The sequence below is a fragment of the Galleria mellonella genome, unplaced genomic scaffold (genome assembly GCF_026898425.1).
Source record: "Galleria mellonella isolate WM207_F2 unplaced genomic scaffold, CSIRO_AGI_GalMel_v1 utg32, whole genome shotgun sequence".
NCBI lineage: Eukaryota > Metazoa > Arthropoda > Insecta > Lepidoptera > Pyralidae > Galleria > Galleria mellonella.
The window spans coordinates 7327805-7351410 of record NW_026442075.1 but is presented as its reverse complement, the minus strand read 5'-3'; the positions used below and the strand labels follow the sequence as shown (position 1 = coordinate 7351410).

General features: G+C 32.7%; 4 protein-coding genes across 7 annotated transcripts; 2 read left to right on the top strand and 2 right to left on the bottom strand.

The window, feature by feature from the left end:
- Window positions 1–385: 385 nt before the first annotated feature.
- On the bottom strand, window positions 386–8519 carry LOC113510727 (28S ribosomal protein S30, mitochondrial). The gene is made up of 6 exons (XM_052896225.1): window positions 7944–8519; window positions 5365–5503; window positions 4585–4726; window positions 2095–2250; window positions 651–1283; window positions 386–572 (listed from the first exon to the last, which is right to left on the bottom strand). Exons 1-6 carry the CDS (start codon window positions 8384–8386, stop codon window positions 436–438), a joined length of 1650 nt encoding a protein of 549 aa, XP_052752185.1. The 5' UTR covers window positions 8387–8519; the 3' UTR covers window positions 386–435.
- A 2440-nt stretch (window positions 8520–10959) lies between these two features.
- On the top strand, window positions 10960–12108 carry LOC113510729 (eukaryotic translation initiation factor 2 subunit 2). Its single transcript, XM_026894242.3, has one exon. It carries the CDS (start codon window positions 11068–11070, stop codon window positions 11992–11994), a length of 927 nt encoding a protein of 308 aa, XP_026750043.1. The 5' UTR covers window positions 10960–11067; the 3' UTR covers window positions 11995–12108.
- Window positions 12109–12428: 320 nt separating this feature from the next.
- Window positions 12429–15281, bottom strand: LOC113510728 (uncharacterized). 4 transcript variants are annotated; one of them, XM_052896223.1, is made up of 2 exons: window positions 15230–15281; window positions 12429–13525 (listed from the first exon to the last, which is right to left on the bottom strand). In XM_052896223.1, the coding sequence occupies exons 1-2, from the start codon at window positions 15264–15266 to the stop codon at window positions 12549–12551; spliced, it is 1014 nt and encodes a 337-aa protein (XP_052752183.1). In that variant the 5' UTR covers window positions 15267–15281; the 3' UTR covers window positions 12429–12548. The 4 variants fall into 4 exon arrangements, with proteins under 4 accessions (XP_052752183.1, XP_052752184.1, XP_052752182.1 ...); XM_052896224.1 differs by lacking the exon at window positions 15230–15281 and adding an exon at window positions 14540–14582; XM_052896222.1 differs by lacking the exon at window positions 15230–15281 and adding an exon at window positions 13601–13797.
- LOC113510610 (microfibrillar-associated protein 1) lies at window positions 14959–23574 on the top strand. Its single transcript, XM_026894068.3, has 9 exons — window positions 14959–15157; window positions 16017–16210; window positions 16635–16846; window positions 17119–17231; window positions 20731–20912; window positions 20994–21118; window positions 21778–21921; window positions 22428–22524; window positions 23252–23574. The coding sequence occupies exons 1-9, from the start codon at window positions 15085–15087 to the stop codon at window positions 23435–23437; spliced, it is 1326 nt and encodes a 441-aa protein (XP_026749869.1). The 5' UTR covers window positions 14959–15084; the 3' UTR covers window positions 23438–23574.
- The last annotated feature ends 32 nt before the right edge of the window (window positions 23575–23606 follow it).

The window sequence follows — 23606 nt, the reverse complement described above, 5'->3', positions numbered from 1 at the left end:
ATCTTTCATTAGTACATCATTATGTCAATCGTTATTTAGGAACTAAGGGTATCCACTGACACTGCGTCTATTTGTACAGGATCAGCATTTAGGAACCTTTCTTTCCCATCGGTTATCAGTTCTTTGAGTTTTGTAACCAGTTAATTGTCACTTCAGCTTGCTTATCCTTATTCATTAGTACAGTCCTATTAAAATTAAGAGTATATCCCATACGGTGTAACAGAAAAAAAAAATTAAAGAGAATCAAGAAATTTGACCTCTTGTCAGTTATTTAAAAATTCTAATACATAAACACAATTTTAAACTATAGCATTGGATACGACTTTTATTACAGATTCATGTCATATACAAGGTTTGAGTAGGTACATAGCTAAAAAAAACAAAATAAATACACTATATTTAATTTACATTCTAATGCATTTAAAACAATGAAACTTAAACATCGGGATAATATGTTGTTTCAAATTTCTTTTTATGCTTTGGATAAGGCCTAAGAGCTTTAGGTATATATGGTGGAAGATGTTCATTTAAACGTCTTTTGAATGGATTAATACCTAATTCAAATGGTCTTCGTTTTCCTATATATTTAATTTCTTTTAACTTATATTGCAACTTGTCTTTAAAATTTAGCTTTTATTTGTTTTGCAAATTGTTTGGCTCAAAGAATCTAGTTTTATGTTCAATTTTGTATATTTTTTCCCATAAGTATATTTCAGGTAACAACAAATGTTTAGGTCTGTTGGAAACTAAATGTTTATATCTCTTTTCCAACCAACATCGTTTATTATCATCTTCAATGTCAGCAATGACTTGCTCCTCTCTCCCCAAGTATGGTTTTAGATCATACTCGCGTTCTTCTGGTGTATTTAAATATAATTGAACAAGTAATTTTAACACATCTTCATTAAAACCATAAACTTTTCCATTTTCTACTTTTTCATATAGTTTCAAGGGTTTAGTACCAAAACAAATGTTATGTTTTGGGTTCTCATCTATTTTTTCGTTATGCATAAGGATTGTATTTAATTGATAAGCATAAAACGACCACAATTGGCCGTCAGTTATGATCGTCTGAGTTACCAAGGGATATGTCAAATCATTGTATGTGGTGAAACCTTGATAATTTGCTTGAGCCAAAAGCCAACCAAAACTAGCTAACATAGCTTGACAATGTAACGCTTCTAAATTATCTTCAGTACCAAATGAAACATTTCTATTTAATATATGACCACGTCCATGATAAGACAGTAATCCAAACTCATCATGATCACCAGGCCAGTAACCTGAAATTTCAAATGATACATGTAATTAGTGATAATAAAATAATCCTTTAAAAATGATAAACTTAATAAAGATTTACAAACGTGGAAGATGTGCAGTGAGGTAAGATAAGGCACAGACGATTTTAGTTAGATATATCTCTCTCTCTCTCTCTCTTATAGATCATGACTCCAAGGAGCTAAAAATCTTGTGTATTGTGACACATGTATGCTTATTTCCACAAGTGCTCAACTAATTTTTTATGGATTCTTGTGATATGACTGAAACTTGAGAGAGATTTTTTTTTTATTTTGATAAGAAAAATTAGAACAAGGTTTAATTTTTTTTATGCAACTTAGACGGCAACAACGGCCCACCTGATTGAAAGTGGTAACCATCGCCTATAGACATGAGCAGTACCATGGACATAACAGAGTATACTGTTTCACCTGAGACATCCCCCCTCCCCTGCCTTGCCATTACTGAGGACTTAGGTGTTATTCCTCTGTGCCCTGTAAAATCACTGTCATGCCTCCCAACAATATCCCATCCTTCAAATCAAAACAATCATGCAAATACAATTTCTTCACAGTTGAAACACACAGTTTTAAAAATCCTGTGTCTCGATGTTTGTTCATGTTAATCTCTGAAACCACTTAACTGATTTCAATAAAATTTTGTAAATGAGTACTGTTTGCTCCAACTATAGAAATAGAATAGTTTTTATCCTGATAACAAGAAATGGACGAGATAGGTGACAGTAGCCAATTAAACAATTTCTACCGGGCCAGATAGTATCTGCAAAAAAAATATAATATTCAATTGTAACATTACCCGGTATATTTGTTCCGTGTCTATATGCATGAAAGTAACCCACTGTGTCTGGTTTATATGTAAACTTAGGAACTTTGAATTCAGGATTTTCTGCCTCACTATATTCAAGAATAGGTTTTAATGGGAAGTGACTTCTCATTGCTAAAAATGGTGCACCTGAAAATTAAAGTATTTTTAGTGGTAATATATTTATTTATACAACTTGCAATGCTAAATGACGGATCATCCAGTTAAAAATCATACTCATCACCTACAGACATGAAATATCTGTTACATATAAATTAAAATAAATATAAATACCAACATGTATTGCAAATAGCAACATTTATTGAATTTAAATTAGTAACTAAAAGTAAACAATTAGAAAATGTTTTTTTTAACAATGCCACACATTGCCACCTAGCGCCTAGGGCGACCATTTTTTTCACTGTACCCTGTGGGGTAGAGTGAAAATAGTGGTCGCTGGCTGTGGCCAGTGCTGATCACAGAATAAGTACACTATAACCTATGATGTATCTTTAATGTGTCTATCTGTGGCGTGAACCCGTAAACAAACCTCAAAGCTTTTGAAATTAGTAGAAAATAAATAGTGATTAATAAGGCATCTCCGAGGTTGTGCACTCAGAAAAATTGAATATTGTCATTTTTTTAACAATTTGTTGAATATTTCAATTACTCACTTTCCCATACATCCATATCTAGTAATATACAATATTATATGCCATTTGTTAAAACACAGCCATTGTATGATACGGGTTCTTTGCGATAGAAACATCCATATATAAGTTAAATATATACTTTTCTTTCCAAATTTGCAAAAAAGAATCCTTTTCCATTCCAAACAATAAGTAAATATGAGTATATTCCAAATTTACTTAGATAATGATATTAGTACATTATATTTAACTATGTTAAAATTATAAGACAAATCCTGTGTTCAAATTTCATTGATTGTGGAATATGTACTAATTAAGTAAAATAATCAATGTCAGTAACTATAATCAAGTAGTTTTAACTATTAAAATTTATTCATTACAATATTTATTGCTCTGTATAAAAATCATCATCATTCATCATTTCAGCCATTATCCATCCACTGCTGAACATAAGGCTCCCCCAAAAACTGCCATAAAGAACGATCCTGAGCCACCTGCATCCACTGACTTCCTGCAATGCATTTCAGGTCGTCACTCCATCTAGTGGGGGTTCATCCTACACTGCGTTTACTTATACGCGGAAGCCACTCAAGAACCTTTCTTCCCCATCCGTTATCGGATCTTCGAGCTATGTGACCAGCCCATTGCCACTTCAGCTTGCTGATCCTTTGGGTTATGTCAGTTATTTTTGTTCTTTTGCGGATATCCTCGTTTTGGATTCTAACACGCAAAGAGACTCCGAGCATAGCTTTCTCCATAGCCTGTTAAGTAATTGTAAGCTTTTGCATATGGGTAATCGTGTAGGACCATGTTTCGGTTCCATAAGTCATCACTGGCAACACGCACTGACTAAAGACCTTCGTCTTTAAATTCTAAGGTATTTTGGATGAAAAGATGTGGCATATTTTTTTTTTATTGGATAAAAATGGAGTGGTAACCCCGCCTGCGCTAATGGGATACGCTGGCGGGGCACCAGTGAAGGGTGATCGATGAGGATGAAAACAGGCCAATTAGCCCATCATGATGAATTCATCAGGAATTAATCACGATAGTTTCCAGGGGGAACCGCGAGGAGGTCGACCTGGTTGGATATATTGTTAGCAATGGGATTCTTAGTCTCCATTACTAACAATCCCTTTTCTCCCCCCCGATGTGGCATAGTTTCCCGAACGCTGCCCAGCCGAGTTGGATTTGTCGGTTGACATTACAGTACTTTGATGGTTAAAGTTGGACTTATCCATTTGGACAACTTGTCCCAGATATACGTACTCGTCGCCAACTTCGAGCATAGTGTTCTCACTCAATTGTAACCGGTATAGGTGTGACGTAGACGTTAGACATGATTTTAATCTTGTCCATATTCATCTTAAGACCTACCTGTTGAGAAACACCATTGAGGTCATTGAGCATAGTATTCAGATCCTCCAGGGATTCTGCCATAATTACTATGTCATCGGCAAATCGAAGGTGAGTGATGTATTCGCCATTGAATAAGAATAACTGCATAAGAATATTTAATCTAAATTTCTAGATATATGTATTTTTGTTTTAATATTTAATAAACGAAGATGGAATGGTAGCTCATACTTGCGCTATCGCTATACAGTGGCAGGCCACCAGTGAGAGGTGATAAGTGAAGATGAATGCAGGACAGTTGGCCCATTGTGATAAATTTAAGAAAAATTAAACACAATGGTTTGCAGGGGAAACCGCATGGAGGTTGACCTGATAGGGTATATTGATAGTGATGAGGCTATTTGACCCCCTCACTTACTATTCCTTCCCCCCTCCCCCAGGTACATGTATTATGTACTTATATTCAAAAAGTATTTACCTAAATATTGCACAGGTCTGTCAACAGGTTCATCAAGACGATCCTTCAACCAGGGATACTGTTTTCTCCATTTGATAACATTTGAAGGCACATCAACTCCACCCACAAACCAGAATGCCTCATGACGTGGATCATAATCTACCTGAGAGAAGACAATAATGATAAATATATATATTATTTATATGTTCTATCTGCATTTGCCCGTCTCAATCAGAATTGGCATTTTTTTTATTACAATAATAATTAATAAAATAAATTTCTATGTTTCACAGGTTTTTTGTTCAATTATTATTAATTACTACCATTATTAGTTTACTACAGTCCACTGCTTGATATAAGCCTCTTCCAAGGCATGTTACACTATAATTATTGACAAAATTTTCTTATTGGAAATAAAGTTTTTTTTTCTCTAATAAATCAGTCATTTTAGTTTTTTTTTTTTTTAGCTAGATAATAAAAAAAAAGAAATATACTATTCTAAATAGCTATGAAAACCAATAAATATGTAATAAAGAACCATGTAGTTTTGCCGGCATGAAAGCAGCTGTTTCATGTTCTTGTGAAACTTCCCAAGCACCTTTCTTAAGTGATTATGAGAAATCTTTATGCAATGTTTAAAGTTTAAACAAGTTATATAAATAAGAGGAACTATCTTTATGGAAACAGAATAACTATTAAACTCAAACTTAACTATTAGTTAATGAATTATTACACCTATTTAAATTATTATTTAATCTATATTAATAATAATTATTAGTATTTAAATATAAAATTACTTACTTGGGCTGATAATATATGGGGGACTTTATCTGCAAGATTATTAGTAATAATTCTGTTGATTTGTTTTACCAAAACATTAGCTAAGGCATCTGATTTTTGTGATTCTACAGGTTTTTCTAATGTAACAGCAAAACTATGGCTGAAATTAGTAAATTTTTATTATATTTGGATTAGAAATGTCCAAGGAAAATATCAAAACCAGTTCAGTTAAAGTCATTATATGATACAAGCTGACTCAGCAACATGGTTTCTCTCTCATACTACCACCTATTGAGTTATTTTTTTCTTATAGGGATAAAAACTATTATAACTATAAGTTTCAAGTTCAAGTAAACAATAAATATTTACGAAATTTCTTTAAAACCAATTGAGCTGTTTCAGAGACTAGCAGAAACGAATATGACAATTTTATATATTCATACATAACTAATAATAAAACAGAATTAAAATAAGAATTTACAAATAAAAGTAAAGTTAATGTGTACAGCTAATATTTTCGCAAATTATGATCCAAGTTTAAGGATTTTCTTTTTGTTTCAAAAATGAATTTGTTTTAAATTTTAAAAATATAATACTTTTGTAAAAATTCCATTATAACATTAAATAAATTCAGCATAATAAAATCAGTCATATAAAGAATACATTATGTTAATACTAAACTATAATATACAGTGGACAGCAAATAAACCGGACCACCCGCTACTTTGGAACTCTAATCCAGTTTTCTCAAAAAGTATAAAATTTACAATTGCCAAAGTCATACCTATACAAAGTGCATTTCATGACGATCAAAATGACTAAAATTTAATCTAAAGCACCGTCATCTTACATTGCAATAAAACAACAAACACAATGTTTACGATTTGCTCTGTTTTGGCTCAGTGTTCTTTCTTCTACAGTGAGGATAGTCAGATATTTCTTATCATTTCTTTAAATTTTTTCCATCATTTGCAGACACCTGTATTTATGTAACTTTTTTGAGTTAATAATGTATACAACACCTCAGGAAGCTGCTCAAGCTGTAGCATTACTTGAAGCAGGCCATGGACAATGTGAGGTCGCTCGAAGAGTTCGAATTAGCAGATTTTCAGTGCAATGAGTTTACAGATGATACTTAGAGACTGAAACATTCTATCACCGTCCAGGTACGGGCAGACCTAACAGCTAACCTAACAGGCAGACCTAACAGGGCTACATCAACAGCAGATGATCGTTACATCCAACTTACTGTTCTACAAAATCATTGACTCAATGCAGTTCAAGCCCAACAAAGTCTGCGTGATGAACACCAAGTGGTCATAAATTCAGATACAATTAGAAGGAGTCTTGCTAGGACTTGACTTAAAAAAAAAGCAGCAACAGGTCCAGCATTAATGGTAGCCCACCATCGAGCACAACTTGAATTTGCTCAAGCGCATAGAGATTGGATGTTGGAGCAGTGGAGTAAAGTTCTCTTCACTGATGAGATAAGAGTGAGTCTACATGGAAGTGATTGACGTCAGAGAGTATATCGTCGCCCTGGTGAATGTTATTCTCAGTGTTGCATCAAAGAAACTGTTGCTTATGAGGAGGATCTGTAATGGTGTGGTGCGGCATCTCATTAACTACACATATAGCTTTAGTTTTCATTGAACCGACAGCCATACACGTGGATTAACTTCTCATCACTACATTTCAGAAATTCTCACAGATCATGTGGTACCTTAAGTAGGATATATCGGGCAGGATATGCAGTTGATGCATGATAATGCACGGCCTCACATTGCTCATGTGGTGACCCAATATCTATGTTGCTACATTGGCATCCGTACAATGAACTGGCCAGCTCGAAGCCCAGACTTGAACCCTATAGAACACTTATGGGATAAGCTGAAACGTCGGGTTCAAACCCGGGTACCTGCTGCAATAAGGCTTCCAAAGCTCCGAATCACAATTGAAGAGGAGTGAAATGCAATTCCCCAAGATTTCATCATCAGATTCGTGAGATCTATGAATATGAGGATGCTATCAGTTATCAGAGCAAAAGGAGAGAACACTGAATACTAATCATAAACTATTTTTTAATTTTTTTCCTTGTTTTCAGCTTTAATTTGTTTTTTACTTGGTGATAACAAACGATTTGCGCCACTGAAAGGACTCATCTTTGTAAAATACTAATAAACACTTAATTGATTGACAAATCATAATGTGTTTTCATTAAATATAATTATCATGAAAAGCACTTTATATAGGTATCACTTTGACAGTTGTATTATACTTTTTGAGAAAATCGGAATAGAGTTCAAAAGTAGCGGGTGGCCCAGTTTATTTGCTGTCCAGTGTATAATAATAAAGCTTATATATTTCCTTATATATAATAGGTATATATATAATAGGTATACTAGTTCATTTGATCAATTTAAAGTTTTTAATAATAATAATGGTTAAAAATGTTCCACTGATCTTAAAAATTTATAGAGAATTGCGACATTGTCATACTTTGTTATGAACAATAAAACTAAGTATACATTATGAATAATAATCGAGTTATTAATAAATTTTGATCACGACCATAGGCAACAAAATTTATAAGTACGTACTCAACCCCTTCATGTTCAATACAAATAGCATCTTCGACAAGATTTTTTATTTCTTTCACTACTATTTCTGCTGTTAAAGCCGATTCTGTGTAGGTAGGAGGAAGTTTTTCAATAGGTATAAAATGACTTCTTGTATAGCACTGTATCATAGGCATAGCATTATATGGTACTTTATCTTCGTGAAGCATGACACATTTCCATCCGTAATAACGTGGCATATTTAAAGCTATTTGTTTTTCTTCTACAGTATTTACATTCTTAATTTTTTCATGAAGTTTTTCTCTTTCTCTCAGTTTTCTGGCTTTCAAAGACATATCCAATATAGGCGGATACTCGGGTGTTTCAGTATATTCATTCTGGTCGAGCAATGCGGCTTGAGAATATCTTCTTATTAGAATTTTTTTTAAATTTGTAATCTTTCTATGCATTTTGTATAAATGCATATTTGATTAATTTTATTTTACTAAGTAAAAGAGATTAAGTGATTTTCAACATACAGAAAAAGGTTAATTGTGTAGTCGTGTGTAGAGTATATAACTAAGGAATAAGAGAATGCACTTTATACAAGCTCTATAAAACGTCTTGGTCAGAAATATCTCCCCAATTTGCATAAAAATCTTCTTTTTCTCGTTATGGTGGTCAGCCTGATGTTCAGAATAATTACGAATAGGGTTATTATTATATTATAGTCTGATAGTAGAAACGCGAATTATGTAATAAAAGAAATACATACATTTTATGTTAAATTCTATGTTCCGATGAAAATTTTTTTAGGAAAAATAAAACAAAAGATAATATCCTTGAATATATATATTCTTTATTGCACTTGTAAATTACAATGTTAATGCATTTATAAATATTGTGAGCAAGGGTGGACTTATCTCTGACAGAGATCTCTTCCAGTCAACCCAATGCAGTTAGAAAACATGTTGCTAGCGGGCAGCTGATGCTACAACTATTAATATTTAGAATACATAAACAAATATACAGTTAAATAAAATATTAAGATACATAATAAAATATTATATAAATACATATACTATAAATAAATATAATATCTACTTACTTATACAGTGGATGTTAAAATAAATGAATATACTACCTAGAATAGAAATTTAGTTCAATGATTTCAAAGTTTGACAGTTCAATTATAAAAATAAATAAATTATGACTCAAAGGAAAGAAAATGTAACTTCAACCTTTTCTTGAAAGAGGTAATTGAAGGGCTCTCTTGTATGTGGGAAGGGAGTTTGTTCCATAATTGGGCAGCTCGATACGAGAAAGAGTTGCCCATAAAATGTGTTCTACACAAATCTAGGTCGAGAATCTGGACTGAACTTGACAGGAGCGTTTAGGACGGATTGGTGGTGGTAATAATTTAAATCGAGAGCGGAGGTACGAATAGAATTGGGGTTATTATATGTTATATTATATCACGTCGAAGTCGGATAGTAACTGAAACGGCAGAAACGTGATCAAATTTACGAAGACCAAAGATGAACCTAATTTTGTAATAAACATCCAAAAAACAGACGTCGGCATAGTCATACATTTTATGTTAAATTCCATGTTCCGATGAAAATTTTTTTAGGAAAAATAAAACAAAAGATAATATCCTTGAATATATTTATTATATTATACAGTATTACCCTGAGATTTCAATTTTATAATATTGTTGATAGTAAAAACAAGTTTTTAACACTTCCTTTTTCCTAACATTTAGTCAATTTCTAGAGCAGATCTTGTAACAGAGTTAATATTAATTATTTATAGTCGTAATTTCCACATCAAATTGAAAATAAATATGAAATATAACGAAGAACAATAAAATATATTTATTATATTATACAGTATTATAGTTTAGATAGCAAGTTTTTAACACTATTATTTAGCATTGCAATTGACAATATTAATTATTTATAGTATTTTTTAAAAATAAATATGAAATTAATTAATTTGATAGTATTTGCTATTGTGAATTTCATTATTTAACTAAACATTGGCATAATGTTATCTAACTAAATCCATACATTAAAAGCTAGTATGAAAGTTACACAAGACTGGTCGTGCGATCTATTTAGAACATCTGACTTGCCAACATAACGAGAAAAGGACTTTTTGTGTAGATTGGTTAGATATTCATGACCAAGTTGTTTTATGTACTTGTATGAAATGCGTTCTCTTTTCCTTTAGTTATGTTCTTAAATCTAAAGCGACTAAAGAATTTTCCTAACCGTGATTGACAGTTTGACAGAAAAGGATTTTATTTTCTAAATTCGTCCCCCTCTATGGTCGCATCTTATTTTTTAGTTTTGGCAAAGGGCTAATTAGTCACACTTTTTTGGTTGGGTAAAAATGGAATGGTAATGAAATTAGCCTGCGCTAACGGGATACGCTGGCGGAGCACCAGTGAAGAGTAATCGATGAGAATGAAAACAGGCCCGTTAGCCCATCATGATGAATTTATCAGAAATTAACCATGATAGTCTCCAGAGGGAACCACGAAGAGGTCGACCTAGTTGGGTATATTGCTAGCAATAGGATTTTTAATCTCCATTACTAACAATTCCTTTCTCCCTAATTATGTCACTAGCAAACAAAAAATGAAACGAGATATTAAAAACAATAAGGACGGTAAGGCTTGAGGTATTAATGATTGAGCAAGGTCCATCTTATACATAGGTCATACAGATAATTAAGAACAATTCGTAAAAAAAAAAATCACACAAAGATAGACACAAAGCGAGCAAGTACACCGTAGAAAGAGGACCGATGGTATTATCTTTAATGGATGGATCTAATCAAAGTATCTTACAATAGTTGCGGCAACTGAAAATTGCTCGTTAGTGGCTATCAATCTCAATCTTTTTATATGATTTGTTTTACCTAAAGTAGGTAATTAGCCAATTAATCCATTACATTGAAATTAACAATAAAAAAATATTCTCTTACAAGTACATGTCTTTGGTTCTATCGATGAAGAAAAAAAAAATTAAGCTGATGCAACATTTTGACATTTCGTTTTCATTCATTTTTTAACACATTTGACTTTACTGCTACTTGCCAATTTCTAAATTCTAACCAAACACTCTTCAGAAATAGATAAAACATTGTTTAATAAATCATGGATGACGATATGGTATTTGATCCATCTTTAAAGAAGAAAAAGAAGAAGAAAACTGGTTTTGATATGGACGCAGCACTCGCAGAACAGGGCGAAAGCGCAAGCATGGAGGCACCAGTGGAGACAGGTGACGTAGACGTGCCTGAGGACGATAACCTTGATTTAGACAATTTTGGTAAAAAAAAGAAGAAGAAAAAGAAGACCTTCTTTAATTTGGAAGAGATTGAGAATGCATTGCCCGAAACTCCACCTATTGAAGAACCAGAACCTCAGGAAGTTGAAGATATTGATGATCTGGACTTAGATATAGATTTTTCAAAAACGAAAAAAAAGAAGAAGAAGAAAAACAATTTGGATGAACATGTGGTTGAAGATGATGTTAAAGGTGAGGATCAGGAAAATGTTGAAGATATGCATGGAGACTGGGTCGGTAGCGATCGTGATTACACCTATGATGAATTGTTAGAGCGTGTATTTGACATCATGCGTGAAAAGAATCCAAGTATGGTGGCTGGTAAAAAGCAAAAGTTTATTATGAGGCCTCCCCAAGTAGTACGAATTGGCACAAAGAAAACATCCTTTGCTAATTTTACAGAAATTTGCAAGACATTGCATCGACAACCTAAACATTTGTTAGACTTTTTATTGGCTGAGTTGGGTACTAGTGGTTCTGTTGATGGTAACAGTCAGTTAATCATTAAGGGTCGTTTTCAACAAAAACAAATAGAGAATGTTCTCCGTCGGTATATCAAGGAGTATGTAACATGTCATACATGTCGTTCACCTGATACTATTTTACAGAAGGATACAAGATTGTTCTTCTTGCAATGTGAAACATGTGGTTCTCGTTGCTCTGTGGCTAGCATCAAGTCTGGTTTCCAGGCTGTCACTGGTAAACGTGCTGCCATCCGTGCAAAGACTGCATAAGTATTAGTGCATAGTTGTAATCTAATTATACGTTTGAAGGTCTGGGGTACATTCAGTTATAATTTTAATATTGTATGTTTTGAAATAAAACTCTGGTCTAATCATGTGTGTAAATTTTTGTTTTAGTTTTTACATTTAATAAAAATAATGGGCACCTTTGATATTATAAGACTATTTATTTATATTTATATACATATGAATGTTTTGCTGTTGGTATTTCTAATCAGCATTGTTATTATACTAAAAATGTTATCAATACTTCTTTGTAATTATTATTAGCAAAAATAGGACTGATTAGAAATATAAAATCTCAGTGCTCAAATATAAAAAAAAACATTACTAACAAATCTTGTTACCTGCATGTACCCCACTCTAATTAAACCCATATATTTATGTATAGCTCACATTTAAAATATTCTCATTAATACACAATGTTTATAAATAATTGTTTGATTTATTTTCCATTAGTAACAGTGATAACAAATAATATTACAACAGTTATATAAAAATAAACTGAAAACAACAATATCATGTTTCTTATTAACAGCACAAATTCAATTGTTTTTAACTATTTGTGGTTGAAAATCATGTTTACCAGCATTGTTAAGACTTTCAGCATATAAGTTGAGACGTTGAGTCATAGTAAATCCCCATTTATCTTTTATTTGACGACAAAGGTTTAAATCCAGTTGGGCTATCAGTAAACCATCTCTGATTCTGGATAATCCAGGTGTCCTGGTACCATCAGGTGCCGTAATGTAGCTAGAACCATAGAAGTGACCAAATTCTCTGTGAGCTGACTTTCCATCTCCTGATGTAAATTCATTGGGGAAAATCTCAGTTCCCACTCTGTTAATTGCACAAGTAAAGTAACTATTTGCGATAGCAGCATTACGTGCTTCAACACCCCATAAATGTTCACTCAAACCAGCAACAGTTGCGGATGGGTTGAACACTATCTCTGCTCCATTAATTCCAAACATGAGCCAATTGAGTGGATGATGACGTCCATAGCATATATTTATAGCTATTTTTCCAAATTTGGTTTCAAACACTGGATGACCAGTATTTCCTTCAAAATAATATGTAGATTCATTGAAATCTCCCACTCTTGGAATATGATTTTTTCTATGTTTACCAATAACATTTCCCAACTCATTTATAACAACTGCTGTATTCCATATGGTATCGCCATGTGTTTCATCTCTTTCTAAAATAGGAGATATTATAACCATGCCATATTTAGTCGCAAATTCTTTTAAAAACTGAGAGCTTGGCCCATTATGGACAGATTCAGCGAACTCACACCATGGCTGTTTCTCTCGAGTACAGAATGCAAATGGCATGCTCCAAGCTTCTTGTAAACATAGAATATTGACACCTTCATCACCAGCTGTTTCAATAATATAACGAATCTTTTCAAAAATACCTTGTCTTTGCTCTGTTATGGGTTTATCAGTAGAAATAGCAATTGAATGTTGGATTACGCCCACTCTCACAATACGAGGAGTTCTTGTCTCTTCTTTTTTTGCTGGAAAATTGTACGCAGCAATATCAAAATTAACATTATTTGTTTTTATAGGAAGATCATGATGATCAGTCCTACCGTAATGTATCCTATTAAATTCTTTTAGAGCATCACCAGATAGTGTATCCGACACTAATTTATCTAAACTGGAAAGTTCTATCGTAGATCCCATTATTTCATAAGTTCCAATGCTCCAGTCAAGGACAACAAAATAAATTGATAATAATATCAAAGATTAGAGAGATGTGATTATAGTAATAGGCGAATTTATGACTACTAATTACCTATACAATTGAGCAATTCATTCGAATTATTCGAATGTACCTGAAAGTTATTCGAGTCATAATTTTATTCAGTTACTGTTTTAACTAATTGTTAAAATCATTCATTTATTATTTGTTCATCTACGGTACAACGTAGCTGAGTCGAACTGATTGCTGGTGACGAGCAAAGATTATGAAATTGAATGATGAGATTTTTTTATGTGAATGGACAATAGTGGTGCTAATTTATATAAAATATATAATAAAAATAAATATATATAAAATATATAATAAAAGTTAGTAGCATCAAGTATTCGTCAGCTATCAAAAAACAGTATATATACACTTTTTTTTTGGAGGTCTATTCACTACTATTCTTAAGGTAGTGCATAGTAGGTAATGAAATGGAAAAATACTTGTTTTATTTTTATTAGTCGTTTAGACTGAATTACTAATAGTACCATTATTTAAATGCAAGTATCAACATATATTATAAATTTAATAGTCAAATTAGAAAACTTAGAAATTACTAATTACACCTGCAATGCCGTAGGTGTTGTGGGTGACTATGGGCGGCTGTAGTCACTTACCATCAGGTGAGCCGCATGCTCGTTTGCCCCCTGTGTTGTAAAAAAAAAACTAATTATTTGAATAACGCAATCAATCGGAATTAGAAATCCGTGAATTGATAATATCGAATTGAAAAAGAAACATACTAATAAAATAATACCGTAAAACGGGGTAAATAACATACGTTTTCGATCTTTACCATTGATTTTCATATAAATTCATAATTAAAGGCTTCACCTTTCAAATCTAAATTATGAAGTGTATAGAGTGGTAAAATAAAAAAATAAAAAATACATAATAAACTCTAAGGTAGAGCGAGATAGATAATGGGATAATAATTTGCACAATAGATGAAGCGTGTGAGTATGTTATAGTAAGTCTATGGTCTGCCTTAAATTAATTTAATCTTAGATTATGAAGTAAATAGATAAGCAATATAAAAGAAAAAAATATATAATAACTTAGAGTAAGATAGACGATAGGACGATAATTTTCACAATATATGCTCACAGCCATAGAAACAATATTCAAAGCGCATAAGGACGTTGTACTATCTATGTTCTTCTTATTTGAATTATGTTTGACACTTATACTTTCTCTGATCTGTGTCACTAAAATGTCATTCTTTGTTTTTAGGTATGTTAAAAGTGTTCATGATTTGTAAATAAATCATTTACTAATAAATTGAAGTATCTATTGAGATTATACGATAAACATTTATTTTTCAAAATGAATGTTTTACCCGCTCAACCTATTGGTATACAAAGTACAGCAGGAGCTGTACCTATTCGCAATGAAAAAGGTAGTAATCTATGCATGGTTTAAATTTTAAAATATAATTGATTAGGACGAATGAAGAGATCAAAGACTATACCTTTATTTATGAACGAATTTAAATATACCGTATTCATATAAATTTATATCTATACAGTACATCACAACCCCATCATTCATTATAATTTCTACATAAAATGCTAAACAATTCCAAATATTGAAACGTGTAACATGTAAGGTAGGGGATGTTAGTAATGGAATCTCAGAGCTCTTTTACTATTTATATAACCTATATATTTTGTCAGATTAACCTCTACATTTGCCTCTCCTGTTAGCCATAGTGGTTAATTTCTAGTGAATTGGTCATGATGACACCAATCATGTCATGGTTAATTATTGATGAATTCATCATGATAGACTAACTGGCCTGTTTTCATTGTCATCAATCACCCTTCACTGGTGGTCTGCCAGTGTATCCCGTTAGCGCAGGCGGGGTTACCATTTAATTTTCACCCATCAAAAAAACTTCACATATCTTGCCTCATTAGTACCTTAGCAGCATAGTAGTGTCGGTGGAATTGCTGTTCCATTTTCTATAGAATTTTACTACTAATATGTAGTGCATACATATTTCAATATGTTATAATACAGGTGGTGTACATTTGATAGTCATTATCTGTACACTGCTCAACATAGGCTTCTGTGATATACTGTTTTAATGGATTGATAGACTATATTCATAGACTCATAGACTATATTCTGTTTCCCATAATTTGTTCTTGGATTATGTAAAATTAAATTATTTGCTTGTCTTGTGGTTTTAACTGGAGACATATACCAAGGTTATAGTGAGTTTATTGGATATTATTGTTGTTTATTTAATTCAGGTGAGATATCTATGCAAAAGGTCAAAGTTCAAAGATACATATCAGGAAAAAAGCCAGATTATGCACAAGGTGTGTCATCATCAGAAGAATCAGAAACTGAGGACTTTATAGAGCAGCAGAGACCAGAGCGAAGGCAAATATTACCACAAGTAATTTATCAAAAAGATGAGAATCAAAGTGATTCAGAAAAAGAGGTCAGTATATAGAATGTCCTGTATTTGTTAAGCTTTGAGTGTATGTTATTGAAGGGATGCTTTGTGTTTTCATAGCAGAATCATTTGTTTAGCATTGGATTTTTTAATACACAGGTAGCTACTTAATTTAGTTTCTATGATAAATAAGTCTGCTTATTTGAAATTCTTTGGGATATAGCAGTTTAATGCTATGATTCACTAGTTTCAATTCCAAGTTTTGAGTTCAAATCTTACGCATCAAATTATATATAATAAGTATGTCTATGAGTGCTCTAATATTTGTAATATAACATAAATTGGACTCCCAATTCCACACTAAACCTCTCATTAGAAGAGTAGGATAAGTTCTGTTTAGATTGGTTTATTTATGTGTGGTTTTTTAAATTTTATAGTATGATTTATTATTTTTTTATTTACAATTTAGGTGGATGACCCTCGCCTACGTCGGTTGCGGATGGCAGCACATTCACCACCTCGTCGTGCTGAACATAAACCAGAAATTATTGATGCTGAACCTGAACCAGAATCAGGCTCTAGTGCTGAAGAGGCTAAGGACAGTTCAGAGAGTGAAGATGAGCTCGACGAAGAGGAGATTGAAAGACGTCGTCAAGCTCTTAAAGCTAAACTTGCTGCCAGGTGCATTATATGCTCTACTATTGTATAATAATAATTTTGTTTATTAATAATTTTTAATAAGATTTTTTTTACTTTTTATTAATATAGAATATTAGTTCATTGGGGATTTAAAATGATCATTTTTCAGGGGAGCCTGGCCCCTTAAGGCCATAATTATAAGTTCTCAGACATGTCTTTGTGCATACATTCTGGGGTGGGCACCAAACTATTTAGGGGTGATATCTCTGTGAAATTGGCCTTCTGTGATAAGTAGCAATATGATTTTTTTTCAGGGAAGCTGAAAAGGAAGTCCTTGGCAGGGATGATGATGAAGAAATGTTGGATGGAGACAAAGAGGAAAGTGGCTCATCTGACATGGAATACACTGACAGTGAGGAAGATACAGGTATTGATTTAAATCAAACACCTTATATTAGAAAATTTTGTGGATTTACATAAAACAATGTGGTAGTACTAAGAAAGTCATAATTGGACGATTTCTATTGAAACTGTTCATACTTAAATTGTCTTGGAGACACATTTACTTTTCTTTTTTCAACATTTTCTAGTATATATAATTATATTACAAAGGTGGAAAACAAGCATACAGCCCTTCTAATGGTAAACGGTCACTGTAGCCTATGGAAGCCTGCAATATCAGTGTTGTCACGTGCCTGTTGCCGACCCTAAAGAAACCTTAATATACACTTTTTGAAGAACCATAGCTTATTCCACAGAGTATTTGTGGAAGAATTTTTTTCTGGAACTGCACTATACCATTGTCATACCATACCATACGTGACCATTTAGGTTGAAGCGTGGGAGGATGAATTCTCTGTCGATTGCGAGCAGTGCAATGATAAAAGGTGGCTGTGGTTGCATTTTAAATAATTTCTTACAACACGACCCCTTATATAAGTGGTAGAACATACAAAGGGAGGCAAAGTCTCGCCTTAAACTTAAGAACTCGATACCGCCTGTGTGCTTGGGATCGTCAACAATTCTCATAGCCCATTTTTGAACCGAGTCAAGAGGACCCTTCTTCAGCACGTCGACCTACGTCCTAAAATACAATACATGTATATAATATTAATTAAAATACAATAAAAAAAAAATTAATAATAATTTAATTATGATAATTTCCTGGTATATCTGATGATTTTAATATTTATGTAAATTTAATATTTATTTACCTATTATCAGGTCACTCAGAAAGTATTGCGAGAAAAAGTTTTTATGTATGTGAGACTGACCAGTTATAATTTATTTAAAAATATGATTACTTATAAGTAAAAATAGGTACGTTATAATTCAAAACTTCCCTCCACATTTTTTGTGGAGCTAATTAAAATTACCGTGTTTCATTGAAAAATGGATTTGCGTCGAGAACATTTTCGCGCTATGATTTTTTACGATTTTAAGTGTCGCCTGAAACCGGAAGAATCGTACGATAGACTTTAAATGGCATTCATGGATGAAGGCCCTTCTAAGGCAATCGAGTATCGTTGGTATAATGAATTTAAGCGCGGTCGATTAACTTTGGGGGATAAAGAAAGAAGTGATCTCTCTTTGACGGCTGTTACGGAAGAAAACGTGCTAGCAGTGAAAAACTTGATCCAAGACAATAGACGAGTTACATACCAAGAGATTCAGCATACGTTTTGCATTAAATGAGATTTCGACATTGAGCATATATCCATATTGGATCAGGAAGCTTCCAGAGTCCTTTTTTCTTTTTATCCTGGATTGCTTCTACACGTGCATCTACGGGTGCGGAGGATAGTTTCACGCTAGGTGCCGCTCAAACTCACTGATGTTCAGAAGCAGGCAAGGGTGGAATGGTGTGATGATATGTAGACGACAAATTTAAAGCAGGCTCGTCTCGGCGTATTTACGACATCGTTACAGGTGTTGAATCCTGGATTTATCAATATGATGCAGAAACAAAGCGCTAGTCGATGGTTTGGGTGTTCCAAAACGAATCAACGCTTACCAAAGTAAAGCGATCTAGAAGCGGGGGGGAAGATTTTGAATGCGAGCTTTTTCAATTTGACTGGTTATTTGGTGTAAATTCTTTTACGAAACTAAAGAAGCAGAAGTTTTCTCTGTTGTGAGCAACAAGCGACCAAACACAGGCCTCCGCGGGCTACTGCTCCACCTCGATAATGCGCCCGCCCACACCGCAATCAAAACGAGGGACTTCCTAGACAGCACACCGGTCAAACTCCTGGGTCACCCTTCTTACAGTCCTGACCTAGCACCGTGTGACTTCTTATTCCCAAAAATAAAAAATTACCTCAAAAGGATACAATTTTCGTCGCCGGATGATGCGCTCTCAGCGTTCGAGCAAGCTGTAAACGAGGTGTCTGTGGCGGACTGGAAAAAGTGTTTCAAAAACTGGTTTAGACGCATGGAACTTTGTATAGAGGCCGATGGAGAGTACTTTGAAGAAATGTAATAAAAATATATTTACCTATAGAACATTTTGACTGAGTTGTGGCCATTTTGTATTGCTATGGCACACTCACAAACGAAAGTTGCATTTGGTTGTGTGTATTTTTTTTGTCATTTATGTTATCTTGTTTTTTTTTTGTGTATGTATGTTGTAATTTGTGTGCTGTAAGTAATGCAAATAAAATTATCTATCTATCTATTTTTTTTAGTGTCGCAGAACTTTCTGAGTGTCCCACGTATAATAATTATAAAATTTAAATTAATGTATGATTTGGTTGTTAATTTTTTTTTAATAGTTTTAGTGTTGTGCAGGTGTGATAATATTTGATTTTTGCATTGGTTAAAGCACTGTGTCCCGGATAGTATGAGTTCTGGGCCATGACGAGTCCCGAAGTAGCTTATATGTCATTAGATAGTGCATCACCTATATTGATAGAATATATTGTTCTTAAGAGCGTATTTGGTGGGGATACCTCGTTAGCAAAAAAGTTAACTGCGTTATATTAGGGTGGTAGGAACCCATTTCATTTGTAAAACTATCGCCTATAATTTATCTGTGAAATGTTATAGGGCACTGTAATTCTTTTTGCGACCAGAGCACCTGCTCGCGTTGACGGTGGTAACGGTCAAAATTTAAACTTTAAGCGGCCAAGTCTGGAAATATGTTAACCTGTCATGGTAACGACATGATTTAATGCGTTCTGATACCTGCAAAAATGGGGCTCGAACCGTAGGCTGTTGCGCTCACATAGCAACTATTATTTGATATTTAAGAAATGGGAGACAGATTTTTAAGATTTGATAGTTATGATGACGAATCTTCAGAGATATAAATGTCAATTAAGTCATCAATGTTGGGTTGCCTATAAACATACGCCCATTTTGAATAATAATGAAACTATTTTTCCGTGACTGTACTCGTGAACCCCTAACCGTTAGTATGCGATTCATCAATGGACGCACCATGGCCCAGGGGGCCTACTATGAAATGAAATTCTGAAGTTTCGGACTCAATTTCGTGTTTTCGTTCATACCTAAATCGGCCCAGTAAATGGAACTTAACATTTCGTTCGTCATAAATCCTACCATAAAAGTCTAAAACAATAATATTTTTAAGTTTTTAAATGGTAAGTTTTATGAAATTTTAACATCAAATTTGTGTTTCGTTCAGCTCCGAAATTTCGGAAAACATTTCATGGTAGGCCCTCAGATCGGGACACAGTTCTTTACCCAACACTGTACATCTCTAAATGAAAAAGTAAGTAATTTTTTAAACAAAATGACAATTGATTATTATAATATGATAGCTTTTAAAGATGGCCTACTATATTCATTTTAGTATATCTTCACATGAGAGGCACTAGAGGAGAGATGCGTTGTTCTCATGTGATTCTAATGCCTGTTATTCCAATAAATTCCAAAATTTCTTATTAAGTACTTATTATATTCAGGTCCCAGAGTGAAACCTGTATTTGTTCGAGCATCAGAACGAATGACAGTTGCTGAGAGAGAACGCAAATTGAAACTGCAGAAGAAAGAAGAAAGTGAAGCAAGAAAGGAAAAAGAGGAAAGAAGGCGAGAAGCATTAAAACTTGTAGAGGATACAATAAGACTGGAGCAAAGGAATGCACAGGTATCATTATATAATATTCAAGAATTAAATGCAATATAAGACATATATAATGAAATATTTTAATACATTTCTCCATTACAGGCTGAACAAAAAGAGGGTAATATTAATGATGTTTGCACTGATGATGAGAATGACGAATTGGAATATGAGGCGTGGAAATTACGCGAAATGAAGAGGATAAAACGTGACAAGGAAGAAAGAGAAGCGTAAGTTGTAGTTGAAAGTTTGTAATTATTAAAAAAAATATTTTTATTGGTATACAAAGATAATAGAAGTAATTTGATAATCTAGGTATTTGTAACCGTAAGTCTGCTCTTTTAAACATCAAAATATATCCGGCAGTTTTTAAAGTTTAATGCTGAAGTAAATAGGATACTTAATGAATCATTGCAATCCTTAAATCAGCCAACATTGTGATTTTATTATGTTATGATAAAACAGATATATTCATCAGATCTTCTGGAGTGTGTGATCACTTACTATCAGATGATGTATTTTTTTTTAATTTTGATAAGTCAGACGACAAATGAGTTATATAAAAATTGAAGTAGTATATTAGTAATAATTATACTAGTAAACTCAGTAAACATTCTTATGCTCCTATTGGGTCCCATCGCTATGTGGTACCTATCGGGTAATTTTTTCTTAAAAAGATTTCTCAAGTTATTAAAATTATATTAAAATGTCCTCTGTTATTAAAATATTTCTTCAGAAATATTTTATATACTTGTGTATATATCATTAAATAGAGAATTTGATATTTTTTTTTATTTAGTGGGGTAGGCAGAGAATAAAGTAATTTATAGAGAGTAGATTAATTTTTTCCATTATTATTAGACATATAACCACAAAATTTTGTTTGCAGTATAGAGAAAGAGTTGTTGGCAATTGAACGTGTTCGTAATATGACTGAAGAGGAGCGACGAGTCGAACAACGACTAAATCCTAAAGTGGTGACAAATAAAGCAGTCAAGGGCAAATACAAATTCCTGCAGAAGTATTATCACAGGTTAGAGTTATCTTTTTTTTTTTTATTATACATAAAGTTTGAAAAAATATCAACAATGTCCTTCACATTGTTAATATTTTTTTAAATTTGAAATTCTGTTTCATTTTTCTATATCAACATTATAGTATTCGGGTCAATAAACATGACCAGGAAATAAATATTCCCCTAAGGCCGTCAATTAAAAAAATTGGTAAACTTTGTGCTTCAGGAATCTATAATGGAGTTGTTATATGGTTAATCAAAAATACAAAAATTTTATAGCATGTTTCACTTTAAAACTTCAATAAATCCTAGAGAATGAAAGGGCATGGGATTTGGGATCCTACTGGCTATATAAAATATACCAGTATGGTCAAGATGTTGTTTATGTCTATAAGCGGTGGTTACCATTTTTTTGTGGTCTGTTAGCTTATTTGCCATTTCTAATAAAAGAAATATTAATTTGAAACTTGTTCAGTCCCTAACATATGACTTTGGTATATGTTACACTTTGTTTTTTCTTGCAGAGGTGCGTTCTACTTGGATAAAGAAGATGAAGTGTTTAAGCAAGACTTTTCTGGGCCAACTCTTGATGATCATTTCGATAAGACTGTTTTGCCAAAGGTAAGAAAAATATTTTTCTAGATTGCAATGTTAATTAATGTGAATTGCACCGTAAATTAGTTTCTCTTATATATTGGTTAAAACAAAATAAAATTAGTCGGTTTAGTTATATGGTTTAAAAAGTATTGGGATCAATCTTTATTTGAAAAGCATACAACTAACACTTATAATCTATTTTATATTTGCCGTGTTAAGTAAATAATGTCTATTTAACTTTTGTCAAAATATCAGTATCTACATAAAATATACAAATAGCTTAAATAAGAATATTTTTTTATTAACTGTTTTTGTGTTAACTATATGATTGTCTAATAGTTATTATTGTCTATTTTACATTTTCCAAAATGCATAGCAAGAGTGTTTACTAAATATTTCAAGAAGTGATTTATTTTAATTGAAAGCTGACTAGTGTGAGTTGTACTTTTATGTTATGACAGCATTCCCCTTTATGTCGATTAGTTTGTATGGAAATCAGTTTTAGAAACCGTTTTGGTAACTAAATAATTACTTATAGAGATGCAGCTATGTTTTCATTGAGAATTATCGAACTAAACTGTAACGTACCTAATAGTAATTTGTCTTTTTCCATTAAAAATCGTTTTAAATTTGACATTTAACACGTAACATATACCTGTATTAAATAATATACATATGTTATTGAACTTTCTTTTGTATCGTAATTAAAGTTATAAAATTTCATAAATACTGATTGAATTGAAAATTTCAGGTAATGCAAGTAAAGAAGTTTGGCCGTTCCGGCCGAACGAAGTACACTCATCTTGTAGATCAGGACACAACAGAATTTGATTCTGCCTGGAGCAATGAAGGCGCTGCGGCTAGATTGGCCAACTACAGAGGTGGCATGAAACAAGTATTCGAGCGTCCGTCAGCCAGAAGGAAACATAATGTGTGATATGGATCTAATGCTATATAATAATGTGACTTAGAAGTGTATAAATGCAGTAAAATATAAATAATATTGTAAATATTATTGCGTTTCTACATGTCAGTTATACTAAATAATAAATTCACTGAAATAATGTAATAAAATGTTTTTATTTATTTATAATATATATACATAT

Bases quoted from the DNA above. Each gene is read 5' to 3' on its own strand.
- LOC113510727 (XM_052896225.1), bottom strand. From the start codon at position 8,386: ATGCATTTATACAAAATGCATAGAAAGATTACAAATTTAAAAAAAATT. The intron at 2,251-4,584 runs GTAAATACTTTT...TTTAATTTTCAG, and splicing joins CAGACCTGTGCAATATTTAG to GTGCACCATTTTTAGCAATG. The intron at 1,284-2,094 runs GTAATGTTACAA...TTGAAATTTCAG, and splicing joins ACACGGAACAAATATACCGG to GTTACTGGCCTGGTGATCAT.
- LOC113510610 (XM_026894068.3), top strand. From the start codon at position 15,085: ATGAATGTTTTACCCGCTCAACCTATTGGTATACAAAGTACAGCAGGA. The intron at 17,232-20,730 runs GTATTGATTTAA...TATTATATTCAG, and splicing joins TGACAGTGAGGAAGATACAG to GTCCCAGAGTGAAACCTGTA. The intron at 20,913-20,993 runs GTATCATTATAT...TCTCCATTACAG, and splicing joins TGGAGCAAAGGAATGCACAG to GCTGAACAAAAAGAGGGTAA.
- LOC113510728 (XM_031907112.2), bottom strand. From the start codon at position 13,694: ATGGGATCTACGATAGAACTTTCCAGTTTAGATAAATTAGTGTCGGAT.
- LOC113510729 (XM_026894242.3), top strand. From the start codon at position 11,068: ATGGATGACGATATGGTATTTGATCCATCTTTAAAGAAGAAAAAGAAG.